Source organism: Lepus europaeus, chromosome X (genome assembly GCF_033115175.1).
Source record: "Lepus europaeus isolate LE1 chromosome X, mLepTim1.pri, whole genome shotgun sequence".
NCBI lineage: Eukaryota > Metazoa > Chordata > Mammalia > Lagomorpha > Leporidae > Lepus > Lepus europaeus.
The window spans coordinates 50,798,311-50,820,084 of NC_084850.1; the positions used below are offsets into that span (position 1 = coordinate 50,798,311).

The following is a 21,774-nucleotide window of genomic DNA, read 5'->3' on the forward strand; positions in this document are numbered from 1 at the left end:
AGTCAGCTCTTGGTGTCCATGGAAGAGGGGTTCCAAGACCCCTGTGCATGCCCAAATCCATGGAGACTCAAGTCCCCTGTGTTAAATGGTGTAGCATATATATATATATATATGCCCATCCTGTATTATTTTTTAAAAGATTTTATTTATTTATTTGGGAGGTAGAGTTACAGTGAGAGGGAGAGACACAGAGAAAGGTCTTCCTTCCACTGGTTCACTCCCCAAATGGTTGCAATGGCTGGAGCTGCACCAATCTGAAGCCAAGAGCCAGGAGCTCCTTCCTGGTCTCCCATCTGGGTGCAGGGATCCAAGGACTTGGGCCATCTTCTACTGCTTTCCCAGGCCATAGCAGAGAGCAGAATTGGAAGAGGAGCAGCTGGGACTAGAGCAGGCACCCATATGGGATGTCGGCACTTGCAGGCAGAGGATTAATCTACTGCGCCACAGTGCCGGCCCCCCTCCCATATTCTTGAAGTCATCTCTAGTAAATATTGTGTAAATATATACTGCATTATTTAGGGAATAATGACAAGTAAAAAGTTTGTATTTGTTCAATATAGACACATTTTTTTCAGAATATTTTTGATTGCAGTTGGTTGAATCTGCAAATGTCGAACTTGTAGCTACAGAGAGCTGACAGTACTGTCTTACCAAGATTTAATGATGGCAATCCTCTTTGGAGCTGACAGAGCAGCAATATTGCAAAGAGCCTCATGTGTATAATCTTCATTGTCTTGGGAATATTCTTGTGAAGCAGGGAGAGGTAGAGTTTGAACCTTCCTGACAAACAGAAGGGAAAGCAAAGCAGGAAGTGGGTTAGACAGTAAGTCTAGGATCCAAGGTAAGGACCTGGATATGTTTTGTGTCCTAACAATGTTTTCCTCAGTTAGGTCCCTTACCAAGTGATACAGTAGGGGAGCAAGTGCAAATTGCTGCTGTCGAGATCAGGTAGGTTAGAAGTTAGAAATCCAAACTAACTGAAGCAAACAACCCACCAGATACTAGCAAATCAAATGGAAAAATCAGCTTGGTATCTGGAGACTATAGGAGACTACAAATGAAGTTCAAGGGTCTAAGGACAAGGGTACAGAAAGGAAACCTTTAAAATAAAGCTAGGAAATACAATGTAATGATTGTGACTCTTTATCTATCACAGCTCTGATGAAAGATATTTGCACATTGTGGGAGCACAAGTTATTGTTGTCACATACTGGAGACCCTGAATATGGAGAGAGAGAGAGAGAGAGAGAGAGAGAGAGAGAGAGAGAGATTGTAGCTATATGACTAAGGCCATTAAAACTGGTTACATGACTTCTGCTATGTGGAGAAGATCTAGCATATAGCAACGAACTTAGAAAATCAAGAAATATGGAAACAACTACAAAAACAAAGTAGCTTACTACAGAAGCTTGGAATTAGCTTGGGGTAGAAGGATGAGGGAAGGAGAGAGAGAGTAGCTGTGTCTAGTTTGCATTATTTTGGGGTCCCAAATATTAATTGTACTCTTTGGAATCTTTCTGAAATTTGGAGGATCTGAATTCTTCCTGGGCTGCTAGAGTTCTGTTGTGGAGCTCACTGCAGTGCACACCTTTCTCTTACTCCCAGAAGCTAGCTTCTGTTGCTTCCCAGATTATGGGGGACGAATATATTTTAAGTATCTTGAATAACTCTGTATAAATATGGCATGGGGCCCCACTGTTAATACCAGCTGTGGAAGCACCACTGGAATGCTAGTGCCAAGGATTGAGAAGAGCTTCCTAGCAACAGTCATTCCCCAGTCTGCAATTCGAGGCCTGAGCCCTGGTGGGTCCTGAGTCTGATTGGTTTAACATCTCCTTTGCTCTTAGCAGTCATTTCCTGACATAAGAAGTGATCTGACGTACATCATAGGCAGGAACTTGAGCAAAATAATGGAGACGAACTAGAGTTCATGCTGTGTGGTTTCCACTTAGACAGCATTCAAGAATAGACAAAGCAAAGCCCAAAGCCTTGGTGCTAGAAGTCAGAACAATGGTTGCCTCTGGGGTGGGCATTAACTAGCAGGTGGGCATGAAGATCTGGGTGGTGATTACAGTGCTGTGTACATCTGTCAAACTCATAGAGCTGTACCTGTAAGACTAATAATTCATCATAGTGTACATAAGTTAACCCTCAATAAAAAGGAAAAAATTAAAAGCAGTGATCTCTTCATGTATGGCCAGTTCATCTACTGAAAACCTTTGCCTGTATGTGTATTTTCCCAGTGACGTGACTATTGTACATGGATTCAGCACAGTGGCTTTGAAGCTAGCAGATCTGGAATGAAACCCCAGCTTTGGCACTTAGGGATAGCATGATCTGGGCCTCCACTGTTTTCATCTGTAAAACAGGGATTGCAACAATGGTACTCTCAGGGCTGTTTGTTGAGACACTGCATGTAAAGCAGTTGGTCACTTATTGGTCTTTGATCAGCTCTAGTTTAACTTTCTTGCTGTGGGGATTAGATCCATAGTCATTCTCAATCTTGGTTTTTAAAAGTACTCATCCTAATGTCTACTTCCAGAGCTTTTGACTCTACTGGTCTAGGGTGGAGCCTTCAAATCCGTATTCTTCGAAAGATGCCAGGATGATTTTCAAGTGAAGCCTGAGGTGAAAGACACAGGGTTAGATTCACTTCCTCTTCCTCCATGAAGATCTCCCAGGAAAATCCAGCTCCTGAATGTTTTTAAAGCCCGAGATATAATCGCCATAAAATGTACTGGTTGAAAGTACGTAGCTCTCAGAGTGTTTACATGTGTATCCACCCAAGTAACACCACCCAGATCCAGACACAGAGCACTTTAGGGGGCTTCCTCCTTCTTTGTTCTTGTGAGCATTTCCCAATAGTCCCTGCCGTGCTGCCCCTTCTCCCCATAGGAGACCCTTGCTTGGTATTGCATTAACCCTGAATTCTTCTTGTTCTCCTCGCCTGGGCAGTTCATTCAATAAAGTAACATCTGCTCCTGTGATAGCAGCACTTATGTGCTTGGCCTGTGTTTATACCTCCCTCCATATTGCTGTCTAGCCTTCCATGTTTGTGAGTTCTCTGTTTAGCTGGATTTTAAGCTTCTTAGGGACAGGGATTGCCCACAAGTCAAACACATTCCTATACACATACTAGAGCCTCAGCAAACATTTCTAGAATGAATGCTGATGTTGAATGAATGGGGAGTGCGGTGAGGAAAAGTAGTACGCAGTCAGATCAAGACACATGCTTCTCTCTTCAATCTCTACACACTTGCAGTTTATTATTACTGAATACACCTCATACAATATTGGGAGTGTGCATTGCTCTTTTAAAACAATATTTTATTTATTTGTTTGAGAGGTAGAGTTACAGCCAGAGAAAGGGAGAGACAGAGAGAAAGGTCTTCCATCCACTGGTTCACTCCCCAAATGGTCCCAATGGCCGGAGCAGATCTGAAGCCAGGAGTCAGGAGCCTCCTCTGGGTCTCCCACATGGGTGCAGGGGCACAAGCACTTGGGCCATCTTCTACTGCTTTCCCAGGCCATTAGCAGGGAGCTGGATGGGAAGAGGAGCAGCTAGGATACAAACCATTGCCCACGTGGGATGCCGGTGCCGCAGGCAGAGGCTTAGCCTACTATGCCACAGCCCTGGCTTCTATGCATTGCTTTTTGCTTGTGGGAGATCATGTGTGCATTTGACTTTCAGGTTCCATTTTGGATAGAGAGGGTAGGAATAGATTCCAAGAATAACGTGCAGGAGAAGAAAAGTTTAGATGGCCAAGTCAAGGAGAAAGAACTCCAAGTTTCAGTGTTTGTTCTGCCATTCATTAACTTGTGTGATCTTGTGCAAGTCTCTCGCTTTTCTGAGCCTCCATTTGTCAGTCGTCCAACAGAAGTAATAATTTTGGACACTTCACATTCCACAGGAGGTCAAGTGAGCTCATTGTAGGGAATGTACTTTGACCCAAAGAATTTAGGACATTGTCTCCACAGACAGAGAGGTGGCTCATATCATCAAGCCAGGTAGAACAGCCTTGTGGTTTTAAGATTCAAACACAACTGGGATGAAAAGATAGGATGGTTGACTTCATAGCATCATCAAGTTTAGAGCCAGCAAGTATCTTAAAGACTATCTATAGTCCCACCCCCTCATTGTGCCTTGGGTCCACTGAAGCATGGAGGAAGAGATGATTTCCCCCCAAGGTAAAACTGATCCTGGATTCCAGGTTCCCTTTTCACTATGCACTTCAAAGCTCTACATACAAAGCAAAGTTCATTTGCTCTTGTTAATGTTTGGACACAATAAGACCCAGCGAAGAAATGATCAGGACATTTGTGTGAAGCTTCTTTTGTTTCTAAAATTTGACACACAATTTTAGCTCAATATTGCTTGTTTTTGTTTTTGTTTTCTTTTGGCCTAAGGGGACAATAATCCTCCTATTGTTTATTTAGTATCTTAATACTAAATCTTAAACTAGGTGCTACCTGGTGGTGGGGTTAGAAAAGATTAAGATTCATCCCCTGCTCTCAAGGAGCCAGATGTGGGAGACAGGACTCACAGTGAGAGAACAATGGAAGGCAGTATGTGATTCAGAATAAAATGACTAGTGCAAGCAATAAATGCTATAGCAGGTTGAGAGGTGGGAGAGAATGCTGGGAGCTGGTGGGAGCTGGAATTGTTGGGGAGAGTGTGATTTTGTGTGGGCTTTGAAGGATGGGTGCAGCTGTTTACCCAGATGTGGAGGAGGGGACTGAATTTGAATGTGGGTGTTTGTGTGAGTGCACACACGTGCAAATGCAGAGATGGGTAACAACAGGTAGCATTTAGTGGGTACTTTCTATGTACCAGATACTACATAATGTTCCAGAAAATTCAGCTTTCTGAATATAGCTCTTCAAGAAAATTCAGCTCTTTGAGCATAACCCTATGAAATAGCTATCGTATCTTTCAACTAATAGCGGAAGAAAATGAGGCACAGAGAGGCTGAGTAAATTACCCAAGATGACACAGCAAGTATATGGCATAAATAGAACCCAGATCCTGAAAGTGCTTTGATATTATACCCCTGAAAGAGAGGAATCTGTGGCTCAGGTGAGGAAATTGGCCTGGCTACAGTCATTAAAGATGCACATTTGGCAAGCATGGGACAGGCTAGGATAGGCCCTTTGATGGGCCTGGGTGCTGCGTGCATTGCCAGTAGCACCACAGCTTTGTCCTTCATACTCCTTGGTTGTGTTGCTGGGAATTTAACCAAATGCCAGAGAAGAATGAACCAGCGAGCCTCTCTGGTGTTGTTCTTTATTAATCACCACTTTAAGAGCATCAGGACTATGCCAGATGCCATCCACAGCCTGGAGTCAGACAAGACTACCTGGCTATATTTGTCGGGAGAGACAGACTGGGAAAGGATGGGAGGGCACTAACTTGATAATACAGTAGATTGTATTGTACGTTTGGAGCCTGGCTTGCTGCCAACATCCGAAAGTGTTTTCTAGGCAAGGTGCCTAACTGTGTTTTTGTGGCTATTCTTCTAATTCACTGTGACTCTTCAGTACATATTAAATCAACGTGGGGGTAGATTCTGAGAAGGTCTTTTCCAGTCTCCTTGTCCTAAGGAGAGCAAACACAGTGGGTAGATAGAAAGCAGCAGGGAAGAGGGGAACCAGTTTCAATCAGCTGCGTGCTCATATCCAGTTTGGGGCTCAGACTTGCTTGTGCACATGACAGCGTCCTGGCTGATCCTTTCTCTGGGCGGATAGGAAGCAGCTGGAGGGGTTAAGAGGTCAGGGGTCACTCCTTTCCCTCCCGCTGCTGCTGCTCTACGCTGAGGGTTTGTCAGGAGCCAGGGGAGAAGGAAGGGGTGGGCTGTGTGGCTGGAGGTGGGAAGGAAAATCCCGGATCGGAGCACGAGGGGGAAGAGCAGGGGGAAGAAGGCTGGGCCCTGTGCGCTCAAGTGGGGAACGCACTGTGAGGGCAGACGCCGCCTTCCTGGTCCTGCGTGAGTGTCCCGCTAGGTGGCCGCCAGGAGGACCGGCGAAGGGGAGAAGGTCGTAGGCAGCCAGCCCCGGCTCGCGAGCCAAGCCCGCCTGCGCGGCCGCTCCTCGCTAGACAGGCTTATTCATTTCGCCAAGAAGTTAGCGAGGGCCCGCTAAGTGCCGGCTCTGGTTTCCAGGGTACAGAGACGCGCCCCGGGAGGAGCGGGGCAGTCACGGGGGCGGAGTCCGCCCGCCGCGCTCGGCCGAGGAGGCGAATTCCGCACGCGGCGGTGAAGGAGGGTGTCTGTGCACGCGTGCAGGCTCCGCGAGTGCAGAAGACGAGGCAGGCCGGGCAGGAGGAGGAAGGAGGCGGAGACTGCGCCGGGGGAGGGAGGCTGGGAGGTGTGAATGGTGGACGCGGGGGGGGGGGGGAGCGCCAGAGGCCGCGCAGGGAGGCAGGCGAAGGGGGTAGTGGTGGCCCCAGGGCGTGGGGGTGGCGAGAGGCTCCACCGGACAAGGGGAGGAGGGAGGTAGCGGCGGCGAGGGGGAGGAGAGAGGGAGGAGAAGAAGGAGGAAGCGAGCGCGGCCGCTGCAAGGGGGAGGAAGAAGAGGAGGAGGAGCCGAGCGCGGCGGCGGCTGCGGCCGCCAGGGGAGCCCAGCGCCCGGCGCGAGGAGCTCGCGAGCCGAGCGGTCGCCCGAGCCGGGGCCGCGAGCCGAGTTGCCGGTGAGTGGAGCCCCGAGGGGCGCGGCGGCCGGTCCCCGGGGCCGGGCGGGTGGCGCGGGAAGATGCAGCGCCGGGGCGGAGGGAGGTGGCCGACGGACGGGCCAGCCCCCGGCTGGCCCGGCCTCCAGCCCTCCCTGCTGGCTCTTCCTCCCGCCGCTGCTTGCGCGAGGGGGGCAGGTCCCGGGAGGGCGGCGGGCTGGGGGTGGTGCTGCCCGGAGGGCGGGCGTCTGCGGCCGGGGGGTGGAGCTGGGGGCCTGGGGGTGTACCCGGGGCCGGGGAGGCTGGACCGGGACGGCTCTAAATTGGCTGGAGGGGCCCGTCGCGGCGAAGTTGCTAGCTGGGGGCAGAGACGGCCACGCGGTTGCAGGAGTAAGACATCCCCCTGTGGAGTGCTTGAGACGAGGAGTCGGGCGTCCCTGCCATCCCCGTCGCCCTCCCCGCCTGCCCGGCCCCGCTAGCTGCTCTCCTAGCCTCCGCGTGTCCCCGCGCTCTCACCCCCTGTGCCTCCCCGGGGTCGCTCCCGCCGCACTGCCGGGTTCCCACGGCGCCCCCGCCCTGACCCTCTCGGCCTCTGGCTTCCCCTGAGCCCTGCTTGCTTCACCGTTGCTCCTGTTCCCCTTTTCTTCCCTTGCTATTTACCCCTCCCCGCTTCGTAATTCCCGATGCAATTGCCTCTTTGAGACCTTTTTTTTTTCCTCTCCTTCCTTTTAGATTGGCCAACGGCTCCTTTCAACCCTGCCTCGTTGGTGGCCACTGGAGAAGCGCGGGGGGCTCCCCAGACAGCCGTGGGGACAAGTTAGAGCCAGCAGTGTACCCAGGGCCTCGCGTGTAGCGTCCCTCCCCTGCTCTCGGTGCCCCGGTGGCTGGAGGGGGGTACGGGGGTGTGCCCTCCTTACATGTTCCAGCACCCGGGCAACCCTCTGGGCGTGTGTTCCATCTCGCTCTTGCTTCCTGCACAGTGGGCAAGGGGAACCACTTTGCATCATGTCCCGGTATAGCTACCAAAGTCTCCTGGACTGGCTCTATGGGGGCGTGGACCCCAGTTTTGCAGGCAATGGGGGCCCCGACTGTGCTGCCTTCCTCTCTTGGCAGCAGCGGCTGCTGGAAAGTGTGGTGGTGCTGACCCTGGCCCTGTTGGAGATCCTGGTGGCCCTGCGGCACATCCTGAGGCAGACGAAGGAGGACGGTAGGGGTGGCCATGGCAGCCAGCCAGAGCAGGTGACCCAGCGGCCAGAGGAAGGCAAGGAGAGCCTGAGCAAGAATCTGCTCTTAGTAGCCCTGTGCCTGACCTTCGGGGTGGAGGTGGGCTTTAAGTTCGCCACCAAGACCGTCATCTACCTGCTCAACCCCTGTCACCTGGTCACCATGATGCATGTGAGTCTGTTGACTTTTTCCTGGGCAACCTAAGTGATAAGAGTCATTTGTGTGCTGAGGACACTCGGTAGCGTAGAACACCTCATTGCTGCGGGAAGTGGGACCCTTACAGATGGTTTTCCCATGAGTGGTTGCCTTTGTGCTCATTTCCGATTTGCCTTTGTCTCACCTGTACGCACTGTATCAGCCCCACAGTGGAAGTGAGGAAGCCTGTGCTCCAAGCCCTAGGAACGACTGGCACTCGGGCCGTTGCCCCTCCCCACCCTGCCCTGCCCTGGCCTTGTGCAAGCAGGAAGTCCAACCCCAGCCAGGAGCCCTTTCTGAATCACTCTGTGGCCCATGGCCCAGCCCCTTGGGCTTCTGTGGTAGTTCGTTTCCCAGTGGCCTGGTGACACTCTTTCCTGGGGGAGGTCGCATAATGCTTCCTTGTCTCCACTGTGGTACTTTGGGGGGAAATACTTGTATGGGTTTCTCTTACTGACTTTCATTTGGGAGTTTCTGCTTTTCAGGTAAGGTGTGCCTTTTAACTGTGAGCAGTTGAAGCAGCACCAAGCTCCTACTAAGTGTGCTTGGAAAGAGGTCCCGGGCTGCCTCGCGAACTCGGGGCTGGTGCTTTTTATCTGTGGTGACAGGGTACCTGTCTTTTGCCAAGCAACCTCTCCATCTTTTACTTTCTGTCTTCTGTGGTCCCAGTCCAGTGGTGCTCAGAGAGCTGCTTTCTTTACCTTCCCGATCCCGCTCATTAGCAGTGCTAAGGAACCCAAATGGGATTGAAAAGGAAAGGCACCAGATCCATAAAAATAATCTGGGTGAGGACCAAGAGCGAGCCTCTTTCTGCACTCAGCCTGTGCAGAGAGATGCTATCACGCTACAAAATCATGGAGGAGGAGGCTAGGGGAAAGGGGAATGCCATCAGCTATGGCAAATCTGGTGTATTTTATTCAGGGGCAGTTTGGAAGCCTGTCATTAGCATCTTTATTGCTTTTATGTTTCTAGAAGGTTAGTCTCAGGAGACTTGTGACAACTCTGTGTGGGGCAGGAGGTTGAGATTATCATCTCCATTTTACAGCGCTGGTGGGGCTCAGGGATAGGGATAGGAAGGAGGTCCTTTACCTGCAGCCAAAAGATGAATTAGTGGCTGGGTTGGAAAGCAAACACACTCTCCTTGGGGTTGCAAGCTGTGAATCCCAAAGCAAGGGTGGCAGTGGGTGGCAGTCCTGGGGCAGTGGTGGGGGGAGGGAGGGGGAGAGGGAGGGCAGATGAGGATGGTATTGTGTAGCTCTGTGTTTCTCCAAGTTCATTTGATTACAGGATCCTGGCCTCAGTTTCCCAATCTGTAAGATATAGTGAATGACCCCTGGTCCCTTCCCTGTGACAAGCTGTGAATGGCTTTGGAATAAAGAAAGGCTGTTCTTGATTGGGTGGTTGTTAGCATTGAGCAGGGCTAGAGTAGGAAGTTTTTTTTTTTTTTTCTTCTAAGAGAGGGCTTCTTGGGAAGTGATGCCATTCAGAGGAAGTCCAGGGCTGTCCCAGCTAGACCTCCTGTGTAAATTTGAGCCAGTCCTCTTTCTTTCTTTTTTATGAATGGGCTTTTTGTTAATGAGAGGAAACAATGCATCTCAACTGCTACTGTGTGAGGCTCTTGGGACAGGAGTGCATTTTTAGGAAGACAGGTGGTGAGGGTCAGGGGTGCCTCCTCTATGAAGTGGTCTTGAGGCCTCTGGCAACAGCTTGTCTACAAGGTCAACAAAGGACTAAATTCAGCCTGACCAGCACTGTGGCTGGTTTGATGATGTCAAACCTGGCAGCACCACTGATTTTTAGATGAAAGATTTTAGAAGCTTTTGGAAGACTCAGGAGACCTAGTTCTGGCATTCATCAGTTATGTGACTTTGGGTACAGCACTCTTCCTGACTTTCAGTGTGTCCACCTGTAAAATGAGGCCGACTTGAACTCCTAGCTCTTGACGGTCCGTGTTCTGTGATTCTTTACTCTGTAAGTGGTAGGTAGGTGGGGATCCGATAGAGTGTTATTCTGAAATGCTTTTGACCTCATTGTGCAGGAAAAAGAAACTGGCTCCTTCTCTGCAAAGGTCAGGTGGCCAGGCCCCGTTCATCTTTTGCTCTCCCTGTGTCTCCCCAGTAGAGTCAACCCATTCAGGCCAGCCTTGGGTATGTATGCAGAGGATGATGGCTCTTGGGGTGGGTATTTTGGGGATTGTGAACTGATTTTTGTCACCTGTGCATTTCCTACTGACCTCTGCTTGGATGAAGCTCTGAAGCTATAGGATGGGGACAGAGAACAGAGTCACACTGAGGAATTCTAAGCCCCTCGGTTACCCTTAAATTGCTCCTTTGTTTCATTTAAATAAATAACCTTTGGCCTACTGGGGAACCTAGCCTTTGAGGAATCCAGTTTTTCCATACCCTCCATGTGATTCCTCCTGGGAAACATGAATGTGTGGCTTTTTAAAAGTTGATGTATGTCCTCAAAAAGAATTGACAGCAGGTGATTGGAAACAATCTTCTGACTTGGTTGCAGCAGTGACTAATGAGAGTGTATATGGTTAATGCTGCCTTATGCTTGGCTAGCACTTTGCTGTTTAGAAGGAACTTTCATATGCATTATCTTATTTAGGGTTATAATACATTAGTTTAGGCCTGGAGAAAGTAGTTAAAATGTTTCCTGTGACTGTGTACATTCCAAAGGGAAACATTGTGTCCAAAGAAGTGCTTTGGCAAGTAATTAGCTGAATTCAGCTATGTTGTAGCCATAACTTCTGAGGAGTTTAGACATTCTGACAAGGCAAGGGAGCCATTAGCTGAAGTGCGAGGAATAGCTTCACAGAAACATCTCTGATGTGTGTCTTTCAGCAGGATGACTCAATTTTCACTTTGCAGCAAGCCCTTCCTCCTCAGTCAGGGTACATTTACAACAAAGGTGATTTTCCTCTAGGCTGGAAAGTAGAGGAGTTGGAGGGCAATTGGTTAGTCTCCCCATCTCCCATTTTTCAGTCTGCAAAATACTCATTTGCCAGACCTTGTCACTCACATCCTTACCATGCCATGCTGCCTTTGGGTGACTGCCAAGTTCAGGAGCATAAGGAAGGGCAGTGCTTATGTCTGAGTTTTGCTTTTGATTCATATTCCTGCTGTCAGGTTTCTTTGTGGTCTCATCTGATTTCTCAGATGTCCTGGGACTGTAGAGTGATACAGGCTTGTATGACTAAAGTAGCAGATCTCAAGCTGGAGATGTCTGAAGGCTCCCCAAGATCAGCAGACACCCAGGTTAAAATGCCGTTGTTAAGTATGCCTTGCAAAGTATCATCGGTGTCTGCCAGTTATACCAATATGTATTTCTTCAAGCATGATCAGTCCCTCTTGGTGTATGATTTTGGCGGGGGTATGGGTGACCATGAATGAATTTGCTGAGTGACTGTGCTGTTTATCAAAAAGCTCCAAGCAAGTTAGAGGCAGAAGTAACTTTAGAACTGATCTGCCATACTGGGAATACGGGATTAGTAGGACAAGATTCTCATAGCTATTTGAGACTTAAAAATCTACAGTTTCTGGAAGAAGGGTTAAAATGCCTGACAATTTGATTGTGTCTGTAAAGACTGGTGGTCTTAACTTAGTGGCCCTGTGTCTTCTTTAAATCCAGTTATGTTGTCTTTGTCTTAAGAACTTAATGCTAAGATCCCGTTTGGGATGTCTTGTGTAATTGTTTAATTCTTGTTGGTTCTGTGTGTGCCTGTGCTGACATCTCCTGATTAGGGATTTGACGTAGTGGAATGCAACATGTGCCGTTTAACCCTCGATGTCTATGTGCATAAGGCAGGCTCTATCTGGGCTGGACATTCAGCAAATAATGATTGCCACTCCTGACCCCTTAACCCCTAGTCATTACTTTTAGGCCAGTAATACTGAACTCCTTCCTTTTTGAGGTTTGCCATTGCTATTTGATTTTGTCTTCTTTACAATGTATTCGAAGTTTCATTTCCACACAGTATGGGTTACCTGGTTTGGTTTCACTGTTTGATTTTTTTACTTCCCTCCTCCTTGTTAGGAGTGAAGAAAAGCTCTGAGCTATTGGTGACACCCTTTGCAATTCACTGAAAACACACTGGTGCATTCCAGTTGCTATGTGATGGATTTGTTTTACAGAAAAACCTACTGGAGTGGAGAACAGGGCTTTCTGTTTTTCCCCCTTGACCGAAGATGAGACATACCTCCTCATTCCCCATCTGTTGTCTGGGGCACAGATTACTGTTCCTGCTTGGAATTGACGTCGGTGGGTAATGGGTACAATAAGGGATCCAGCCATCTGCTGACAGCTTATCAAATGGACTGTGTCCTGTGTCATCAGTCCAGGGGGACACAAGGGGATGGTGTTTATATGGGTCTCGGCAGTGAGGCATGGCATTCCTTTTTAGTTTGTTTTATCCGCCTCCCCCCACTTCCAGGAAATTTGCAGAGAATTTTTCCATCTTTCATTGCTACAGTCTATGGGGCTTGTCTGTTATGAGGAAAGGTAGTGTGGACTGGTGGATTAAACATCCCACGGTCAGCCTTGGGATTTAAAATTATGATGTTAGTTTTGCTTATGGTTTGCTATGAGAACCTGAGCAAACCATTTAACCTTTTCCTAGCTCAGTCTACTCCATGAAATAGGCCAAATGGAAACAAAACATTTTAATGCTTTGCATAATTGTGTGGTTGCTTAAACACTCAAGCTGGACAAAGCTGATTGAAGCTGACTGATGACCAACAGAGTTTGACTTCAGACTCAAAGATTGACACATCTTAGCTTCTTTTCACCTTTATTGATAGCTACTAGAAACTCTCTCTAATGAGTTCTCTGGATCCTTGGCCATGTCTGTATACCCTTCAAATGCAAACCATACAACACTGGATGCTCTAACTTTTACCACAGGTCTGTCTCATATGAAGCAGCAAGATTTGCCTCCTGGCTTTTTCATGCTGAGCACCTGTTAGTACAATGCAGCAGTACGCTTGCTTTTAAATAACAGTATGTTGCTGGCTTGTACCCCATGGATGATCCACAGGCTCCCTGGATTTTTGTCTGTTTGCCATAGATGTGTGACCTTTCTCTCAGTCTATGTGGGACATGTTTGGGGTTCCTTCCCTCTATAAATACTCCTCTGAAGATTCACCTGTGTGAAACTTTTCCAGTTGAGCCTGACTTGACTCCAGTTATTTTTCTCATTTTAGTAACACCTTTATCTCTCCTTCCCTAACCCTCCAAATACTTCTGGTTGCCCTGTCTATGATCCCTGGTGGTCTCATGGACATAGCTCCTATGTGTCCTGTGCCCATTAAGCGAATCTTCCTGCCTGTTTGCAATAGTCATGAGAGAGAGAGAGAGAGAGAGAAAGAGAGAGAGAGGTGGTCTCAGCTCCAGCTCACACATCTTTCTGTAGAATTTGCATCACAGACAGCTGCTTATTGTAAGCATGGCCCACTTGTGGCCCCAAAGTATCTGCTTACTTTCATCCCAATCAGAAAATTATGCTGTTGCATCTTAGTCATTATCCCTTGGTTGATATCTTGATATGCCAATGTTCTTCTCTTGCTTCCTTAATATGACAATTTTTTAATGTGTTAGGCTAATGACATAGTTTTCCTTTTTCTCCCCTCCTGTATTCTTCAATTGGTAGTGTATTGCCATCAGGCCTCATTTAAATGCTCCCATAGAAAAAGAGGTAGATTTTTCAGCTTCTTCCAGTCTTTCATGCCTTTTGAGAGTATAAAGGTACTTCAAAATGGTCATGGGAAAATGGAATTAAAAGACAAATTTATTTTGATGCAAAAACATTGAAGAATCTATGCATTTTTTATAATATGCATTTCCCAAGGACTTTTTGAAGACCCCTTACATGCATGGATCTCAAATTTCTTTTTTGTAGCAGGATGAACTGATCTTTTACCTTTTCTGTGAAGTTTTCAGTGTTCCCTCGTATCTTGTCTCAGGCACTCCTCTCTTGCCTGTAACTGGATGAGTGGCCATGAAGCTACCGTGGGTGTGGAGAGCAGTGGTTGTCAAACTTTATTTGGGAAAGAATTCCTTGGAAGCTTGTTGTAATGCAGATGCCTGACTTTCTACACAGTGATTCTGAAGAGATTTGGGATGAGGATGGGGATTTTGATGCTGGCGAGCTGTAGACCCCATTTTGAGAGACATTTATCTGGTGGTTAATGAATGAGGCGGGAAATTGGTTCAAGTGTTCATTTGACAGATGAGAGTCTAGGTGGCCTGTAGGCAAGGCATTTAGCCTTCTCGCAGCCCTCCTGTGTTTTTGTAGCTGTTAAGTAGTGCAGTTCAGATTAGAAGTTGAGGGCCTCAAGCTATTACGAGGTAGATTTTAAGATGGCTATAGAAGGGACAGATGTTTGCTGCACTGATTAAGCTGCCGCTTGGGATGCCTGCATCCCATGTCGGAATGCCCGGGACTGAGTGTACCTTCTGATTCCAGCTTCCTACTAATGCCCGCACTGGGGAGGTGGATGATGTCTCAAGGACGTGGGTCTCTGATACCCGTGTTAGACACCTGTGATGAGTTCTCAGCTCCTGGCTTCTGCCTGGCCTACCTCCAGCTGCTGCAGGCCTTTGGGGGAGTGAAACAGCAGATGGAAGATTTTTGTCTGTCTGTCTCTGTCTCTCTACTTTTCAAATAAAATAAATAAACAAGTAGTTTTCTAAAGAAAGAGAGTCCATGAAGTAGCTGTGGCATGCAGGGGCTTGTGACTGTGAGGTGTGCGTATGGAGTATTTGAGCCAGGTCTCCTCTGTTAGCTCCCAGTCCTTCTGCATTCCCTCCGTTCCAGTTGCTGACAAGAGGGAATGTTGACACACGGTTGTTGCATGCTAACTCTCTGTGTGCAGGATTCTTATTTTCAGTGCTCATGAGAATTTATCCATCTTTGCACTCACTCCACAAATGATTATCAAATGGGTAGTGTGTGTCTAACATTGGTGTGCTGGGCTCCGGAGAGTCAAAAGAGAAATAAGAACCAGTCTTTTGGCCTCATGTTGCTCATAGTTCAGACAACACAGGTGAAACAGATCAACTAGATTACACCATCACATCTGGGGTAATCAATTTGAACACAACAGGGAAGACAAAGGATGTTTTCTTTTTCCTAGTGCAGTTAAGGAAAGTTTCCTAGGGAAGGTGACATTTGAGCTGGTTCATGAAGGAGGCATGTTAGATCCATGAGGGCAAGGACCCTTGTTGGTCTTGTTCTCTGTTTTAGTCCTTAGAACAGGGCCTGGCTCTTGGAGGTACTCAATAAATGTGTGTGCGTGAATGAGTAGGAGTCTGTTGGGTGATGGAGAGAGGAAGGGGATTCTACACTTTAAGAAGCAATATTTGCAAAGGCACAGGGTTGCTTTCTTCCTCATAGGAAAGTGTCTCACCTATAACCTGGAGTTATCTCCATATTATTATCAGGGCAGACTTCTTTCCCTTGGCAAACCAAGTAAAACTCTAGAAATGTGCTGCTATTGCTGGGCTCTTGATAACAGAACTGCAGATCCCTATGATTCCTTGATAGGGGACTTGGAAGATATAGAATTATGTTCTCAGTGCTGGCCCAAGGAGGATCCACTCTACTGAGAATGGATGCACAGATCATTGAGGTAAGTGAGCAGACATTAAATATAGGAAATGGGGAAGGTATCAAGCATTTCACCTGTACCCAGAAGATGATTTCTAGTGACTCATAGAATGGTTGGTACCCTGATTGAAGTCCACAGCAGAATTGATGAAATGTGATGTCATCCTTCCATCTTTCTTTTTCATATCCCTTCTTCCTGTTTCCAAGTCTCTCCACCTGTTCCACCTCAGCTAAGCTTGCCCCTTCCCAGAGTACTCCAACCTCCAAACAATTCCTTTTGCAATTCAAAATGCCCATTCCATCAGAGGAAGAGATATCCATGAGACAATTCGGAAGAAAGAAAGTAGTTGCATTTAAGGGGTTCACGTTAAAGCACAAATGTTTCATGCACAGACCCAACTGGGCATCAGAGACAGGTTGAATTTAACAGAAGACCTTGTGCTCCTTGACCTCTAATCAGTGGACTGTGTCTAGCGTTTTGGAGCAGGTGCACTTTCCCATGGTCCTTACCCAGGTTTTGGCTTCTGCCCCACTGCCCACACGCCAAAGGAACTGGGCTTGTCAGTGTCTTGCCACCCTACTTGCTGACCCCAAGGGCATCATATTAATGTGAGTCCCTCTCTGAGGTGCTTGGATGCAGCAGTTAACCCAAAGGCCTGGCAAGGATTCCTCTTCTGGGCACCAGACCACAGTGTTTCCTCAGCTATTTCCATGCAACACAGAACAGGGCTCACATATTCATCAGTGTGTGGTGTGTCAAGGTACCTGGACCTACTGCCAAACAGATCCTGAAGGGGAAAGGTTTAGGGGCTCTCTTGATTGGTTTGAGTACCTGTCCAGTAGCTGCTGAAGGAAATGCCAGAGACGGGAAAAGTAGCACGAATCAGAGGGATTCTGAGGGAAGGGCATGGATGACTGGAGCCAGGTCAGAGGACTGACCTGTTTGGCAGAAACTGTGCAAGCTCTCCCCTGTGGCCAAGTGTTAGGTGAGTAGGACAAGGAGGAGTGAGGTCATCTAGAGGGGAAAAGAAGCCTCAGCCCATTCTGATTCCACCCCAACACCTTCAGTCTCCCCATGCCCATAATACATTAGCAGTGGTATAAACTTGGGGTGTATTTTGCCGTGAATTGAATCGCCTTTGCCAGTCAACCAGCTGTGAGCAAAAAGACTCTGACTGACTGCTCTGGCTGTTGCTAGCGAAGAGACATTTCATTCAGGTGCTGATTAAATAAGGCGCAGAGCCAGATTGCACATTAAGGCCCTTAAGTATGGCTGTGGGAGCCCTGGGTAAACACTTATTAGATGCCCTGGGCAGAGCATTAGCAGAGGCTGGTGGTGAGGTGTTATCTTCAGAAATCAGGTTGAGGGAAAATGGGGGTGAGGAAGACACGTCTAGAAAGGGTTTTGATCCTCTTTCCCTACATTCATTAGATCTGAGTTGCTGGCATGTACCCAGAAGGGGTAGCCCGGTGTCCTCATTGGCCTTGACTTGCCAAATCCTCTCTGGAACCCTGCAGCTTTGGATCGGGATGCAGCAGGGATTCTAAGCAGGGCAGTAGAAATGCCTGTGTTACCCAGTGCAAGTTCAGCTTAGTGGGTTGAGCTTCTTGACTATTTCCTGGGCATGGATTTGATCATCATCGCCATGGGACCTTACTTACTTACTTCTCTGAACCTCTAAATCATGTTACTTCTCAGAGTCTCAGTTTCTCTCATCTGTGAAATGGGAGTGATCATAGTACCTACCAAATAGAGTTGTGATGAAATAGAATAACCAAGTCAAGTCTGTCTCATGTGAACACTCATTGAATGGTAGCAATTTGTAATGGTGGTAATTGTGCTACTGTATATTTTAAGACAGTAATGGTGTACCACCTATGAGTATAGGTGATAGACTTGTCAAGGCCTGAATTCAAATCCTTATATTAGCCGTGTAAATCTCTGCAAATTGCTTAACCTCTCAGAGCCTGGGTTTCTGCATTTTTAAAAAAGATTTTATTTATTTATTTCACAGGTAGAGTTATAGGCAGTGAGAGAGACAGAGAGAAAGGTCTTCCTTCCAATGGTTCACTCCCCAAATGGCCGCAATGGCCAGAGCTGCGCCGATCCGAAGCCAGGAGCCACATGTTTCTTCCTGGTCTCCCGTGCTGGTGCAGGGGCCCAAGGGCTTGGGCCATATTCTACTACTTTCCCAGGCCATAGCAGAGAGCTGGATTGGAAGAGGAGCAGCCAGGACTAGAACCGGCTCCCATATGGGATGCCGGTGCCACAGGCGGAGGATTAACCTGTGCCACAGCGCAGGCTTCAGGTTTCTACATTTTTAAAATGGAATAATCGGCCGGCGCCGTGGCTCAATAGGCTAATCCTCCGCCTTGTGGCGCCGGCACACCGGGTTCTAGTCCCAGTCGGGGCGCTGGATTCTGTCCCGGTTGCCCCTCTTCCAGGCCAGCTCTCTGCTGTGGCCCAGGAGTGCAGTGGAGGATGGCCCAAGTGCTTGGGCCCTGCACCCCATGGGAGACCAGGAGAAGCACCTGGCTCCAGGCTTTGGATCAGCGCGGTGCGCCGGCCGCAGCGGCCATTGGAGGGTGAACCAACGGCAGAGGAAGACCTTTCTCTCTGTCTCTCTCTCTCACTGTCCACTCTGCCTGTCAAAATAAATAAATAAATAAATAAAATAAAATGGAATAATCATACTTAAGCATGCGAGGGTTGTTGTGAGGATTAAGGGAGAAAAATGATAAAATATTGATAAATCTCTAAGGATAATTTTTGGCACATAGTCAGCATTCAGTAGATTTGAGCTCTGATGACAGGGCTGTGATGGTGATGATAATGTTGATGACAGTGACCCCAACCAGATGACTCTGGTGACAATGACAACCGTCATCAGTATCACTATGGCTGCCGCTGTGAGCTAGGGTGCTTGATGTTAGGATAAGGTAGTAGAGATTTGGTACAGAACAGCAGCTCTCAGAATCTCAACTAGGGAAAGATTCTCTGGCTTCTGCCTTTCAAGGGCAAAAAATACTGGTTCTATGAAGTTAGCAACTGCAGAATCATCTCTGTGGGACAGGGTTGCTGGCTACAGGAGGCTTAAGGAGAGTTTTGTGGGAAATGGGAAGGTGACTGCTTTAAATCACCCAGTGCTTTCTGAAAGATTTTGAAGGGTTGCTCTCAATGGTAGGAAGCTTGATTTTCCATAGACCTCTTGGCTTAATTATTACTGAGCTTCATCAATGGGCCAGCTCCATGATGCAAGCTATTTTGAGATTTGTAGTCTAGGAAACCATTGAGTAGATTATAAAAGTATGAAAGGAGTGGTTTTAGGGGAGGTGAAATGGTCAGAGACAGGTGAATGGATTTATTTTTACTCTCTCATTAATTTCTTTCAATTGAGGGCAGTGCCACATTGTCTAGTGCCATCTGTTACCAGGGTTAGGTAATTGTTGGAGAAGAAAGAGCCACTCCAAGAGCTCTTAGAAAAAAGGCAGGTTTAAAGTGGACCGTTATCTTAGCAGAACAAGAAGTATGGTGCCGTGGAAAATGTGCTGGTTGTGGGAACAGACTGCGTTGTGCCTTGAATTATGCATCAACAAATAGGGAAAAATAGACAGTTTTCCTATATCTCTTTTTCAAGACTAGCTCATCTGTTTCAGAGTCGCCTGTGCCTTGGGACGCAAACCATTAATTACTAGAGGAACCCCCTCCCCACCCCACTTTCTGTGCAGCCTTCCAGAGCCTAGGCCTTGGACAACTGACTTCACTGCCTTGGAGGAGGGAGTGCCCCACTTGCCAGGGCCATTGGAAGGGCCTTGGGCGTATCCCCTATACTGTGGGTAAATAGACTGATCCTTAGTCTTGGAGTTGTGAGAATTCAGAAGGCTAGGGTCAGGTTTTCTGTAAGAATCCTGCTTTCCTAGGAGCAGCTGGTTTAGAGGGCATTTCTGAAACATACAGCAACCCTTAGAAATTAGCTACAGAAGTTAACTCATCCTGAGACCTAAGGAAGATTTTAACAGAGTCCTCTTCACATCAGCACTTGCATCTTATTGGTTTGCATCTGCTCAGAGTGTCCTTTTTCTTTTTAAATATTTATTTGAAAGGCTGAGTTACAGAGAGGGAGAGATGGGGAGAGAAAGAGAGATGGATCTTCCATCTGCTGGGTCATTCCCCAAATGGCTGCAACAGCCAGGGCTAGGTCAGACTGAAGCCAGGGCACCCACGAGGGTGCAGGGGCCAATCACTTGGGCCATCTTCCACTGCTTTCCCAGGTGCATTAGCAGGGAACTGAGTTGGAAGTGGAGCAGCTGGGACTCGAATCAGTGCCCATATGGCATGTTGGCACTACAGGCAGTGGCTTAACCCACTGTACCACAGCGCCAGCCCACACCCAGAGTTTCCCTCTTTTTTTTTTAAAGATTTATTTATGTATTTGAAAGTCAGAGTTACAGAGAGAGGAAAGGCAGAGAAAGAGAGAGAAGGAGAAAGAGAGAGAGAGGGAGGGAGGGAGGGAGGGAGGGAGGGAGAGAGAGAGAGAGAGAGAGGCCTTCCATCCGATGGTTCACTCTCCAATTGGCTGCAATGGCTGGAGCTGCACTGATCCGAAGCCAGGAGCCAGGAACTTCTTCCTGGTCTCCCACATGGGTGCAGGGGCCCAAGCACTTGGCCCATCTTCTACTGCTTTCCCAGGCCACAGCAGAGAGCTGGATAGAAAGTGGAGCAGCCGGGTCTTGAACCGGCGCCCATAAGGGATGCTGGCACTTCAGGCCAGGGCGGGCGTTAACCCTCTGCGCCACAGCGCTGACCCCCAAAGTTTCCTTTTTGAAAGTCTCAGCTACTGCAGTGGCTGTCATGGCACCTTCCTATCTTTGCTGCACTTAATTCTGTGCACCTTACAGAAATGCTGCTGAGGGTCATGTGCGCACGTGCCTCCTTATCTTCTGCACTTTCACTGTTGGCCCTTTGGGGACTGCCTGCAGCTGGCTGCTGCTTCACGTGGGTGCTTCTCCCTCTTTCCTGGTCTCCCAGTCCCCCCAGGAATCTCAGCCCCCTGAGGAAAGGGGCTGCTTTTACCTTTGGATTTCCATCCTGCTGTGTGGCAGCTCCCTCTCTCTGGCTTTCCTCAGAATAGCCTTCTAAGTGAGCACCGAGCCAAGGTCATGTTTCCTTGTTTGCTCATGGCATTTCTGGCCAGAGAGCAGAGAAAATGAGTGAGCCTCGTGGCTGTCCTCCATGTGTAGGGCTCCTAGGGAGGTACTGTCTTGGGTATAGGAGTCAGGAGTGACCTTTTAGGCCAAGGCTATGTTCGGTTTGTGAAGAATGTGAAGCCCGCTGTGTCACAAGGTCTCCTGACCGACCGGGTGGTGTTTGGCTGTAACTCACAGCCAGTGCTGTGTTTGCTCAGATGGCTGCACGTGGAAACCAGGCTAGGATCATCTTCCCACATTTCTTACTCCCTGCTTTGGGTCTGTCCTGAAAAACAATTTGCAAAGTACATTGTGGCCTGCACCTGTTGTTTCTTTATCCCCCCTTTCCGTGGGTACTTGGGCGCGAACTGAGAGGCTTGATCCAGGCTCCTGCTGTTAACATTCTCTCTTTACCTTTTTCCCTGGAGGTAGACCTTCTGTTTCTAGCCATAATTGTCCTAGGATATTATGGACAGCTGGTGTTCCCTGCTCTTTTAGGACCATCCTCACACCTTGAAAACACAGTAACCTGGAACATGGTCAGGTGGGCAAAAAAAGTGCCGGACTTAGGGAGACAGAGTTCGCTCTAATTTTTGGTTCTCCTTGTATACTCTGAAAAGCCAGGAGACGTAGTACTAATAACACTCGTGACATTTTTGAGGACACATTAATTATGCTGCAGGCCTGGTGCTAAGTCTACTGCCTGTATATTACCTCATTTGTAGCCTTCCACAAAGGTCATTTGTGTTTTCTTCTTTCTCTTCCTTGTAGCTGATTTCCCCTTTGATTGGCTATAGGCACAGAATATTCTAGCAGCACTGCCTCAGGTTGTTGAATTGGTGAAGTGATGTCAGATCAGCTGAAAGAAACCTCAGAGATCAGCTAGTTCTCT

The 21,774-nt window shown here is 48.1% G+C and overlaps 1 protein-coding gene across 3 annotated transcripts in view; it reads left to right on the forward strand.

The window, feature by feature from the left end:
• The first annotated feature begins 6,622 nt into the window (after nt 1-6,622).
• Nucleotides 6,623-21,774, forward strand: part of TMEM164 (transmembrane protein 164) — a 167,903-nt gene continuing 152,751 nt past the window's right edge. The window contains exons 1-2 of one of the 3 annotated variants that reach the window (XM_062183751.1): nt 6,623-6,685; nt 7,397-8,059. In XM_062183751.1, coding sequence (XP_062039735.1) covers nt 7,670-8,059 — 390 coding nt within the window. In that variant the 5' untranslated portion in view covers nt 6,623-6,685; nt 7,397-7,669. Of the gene's footprint in view, nt 6,686-6,972; nt 7,055-7,396; nt 8,060-21,774 lie in introns of those variants that run through there. The other 2 variants (XM_062183750.1, XM_062183752.1) reach the window with 2 other exon arrangements.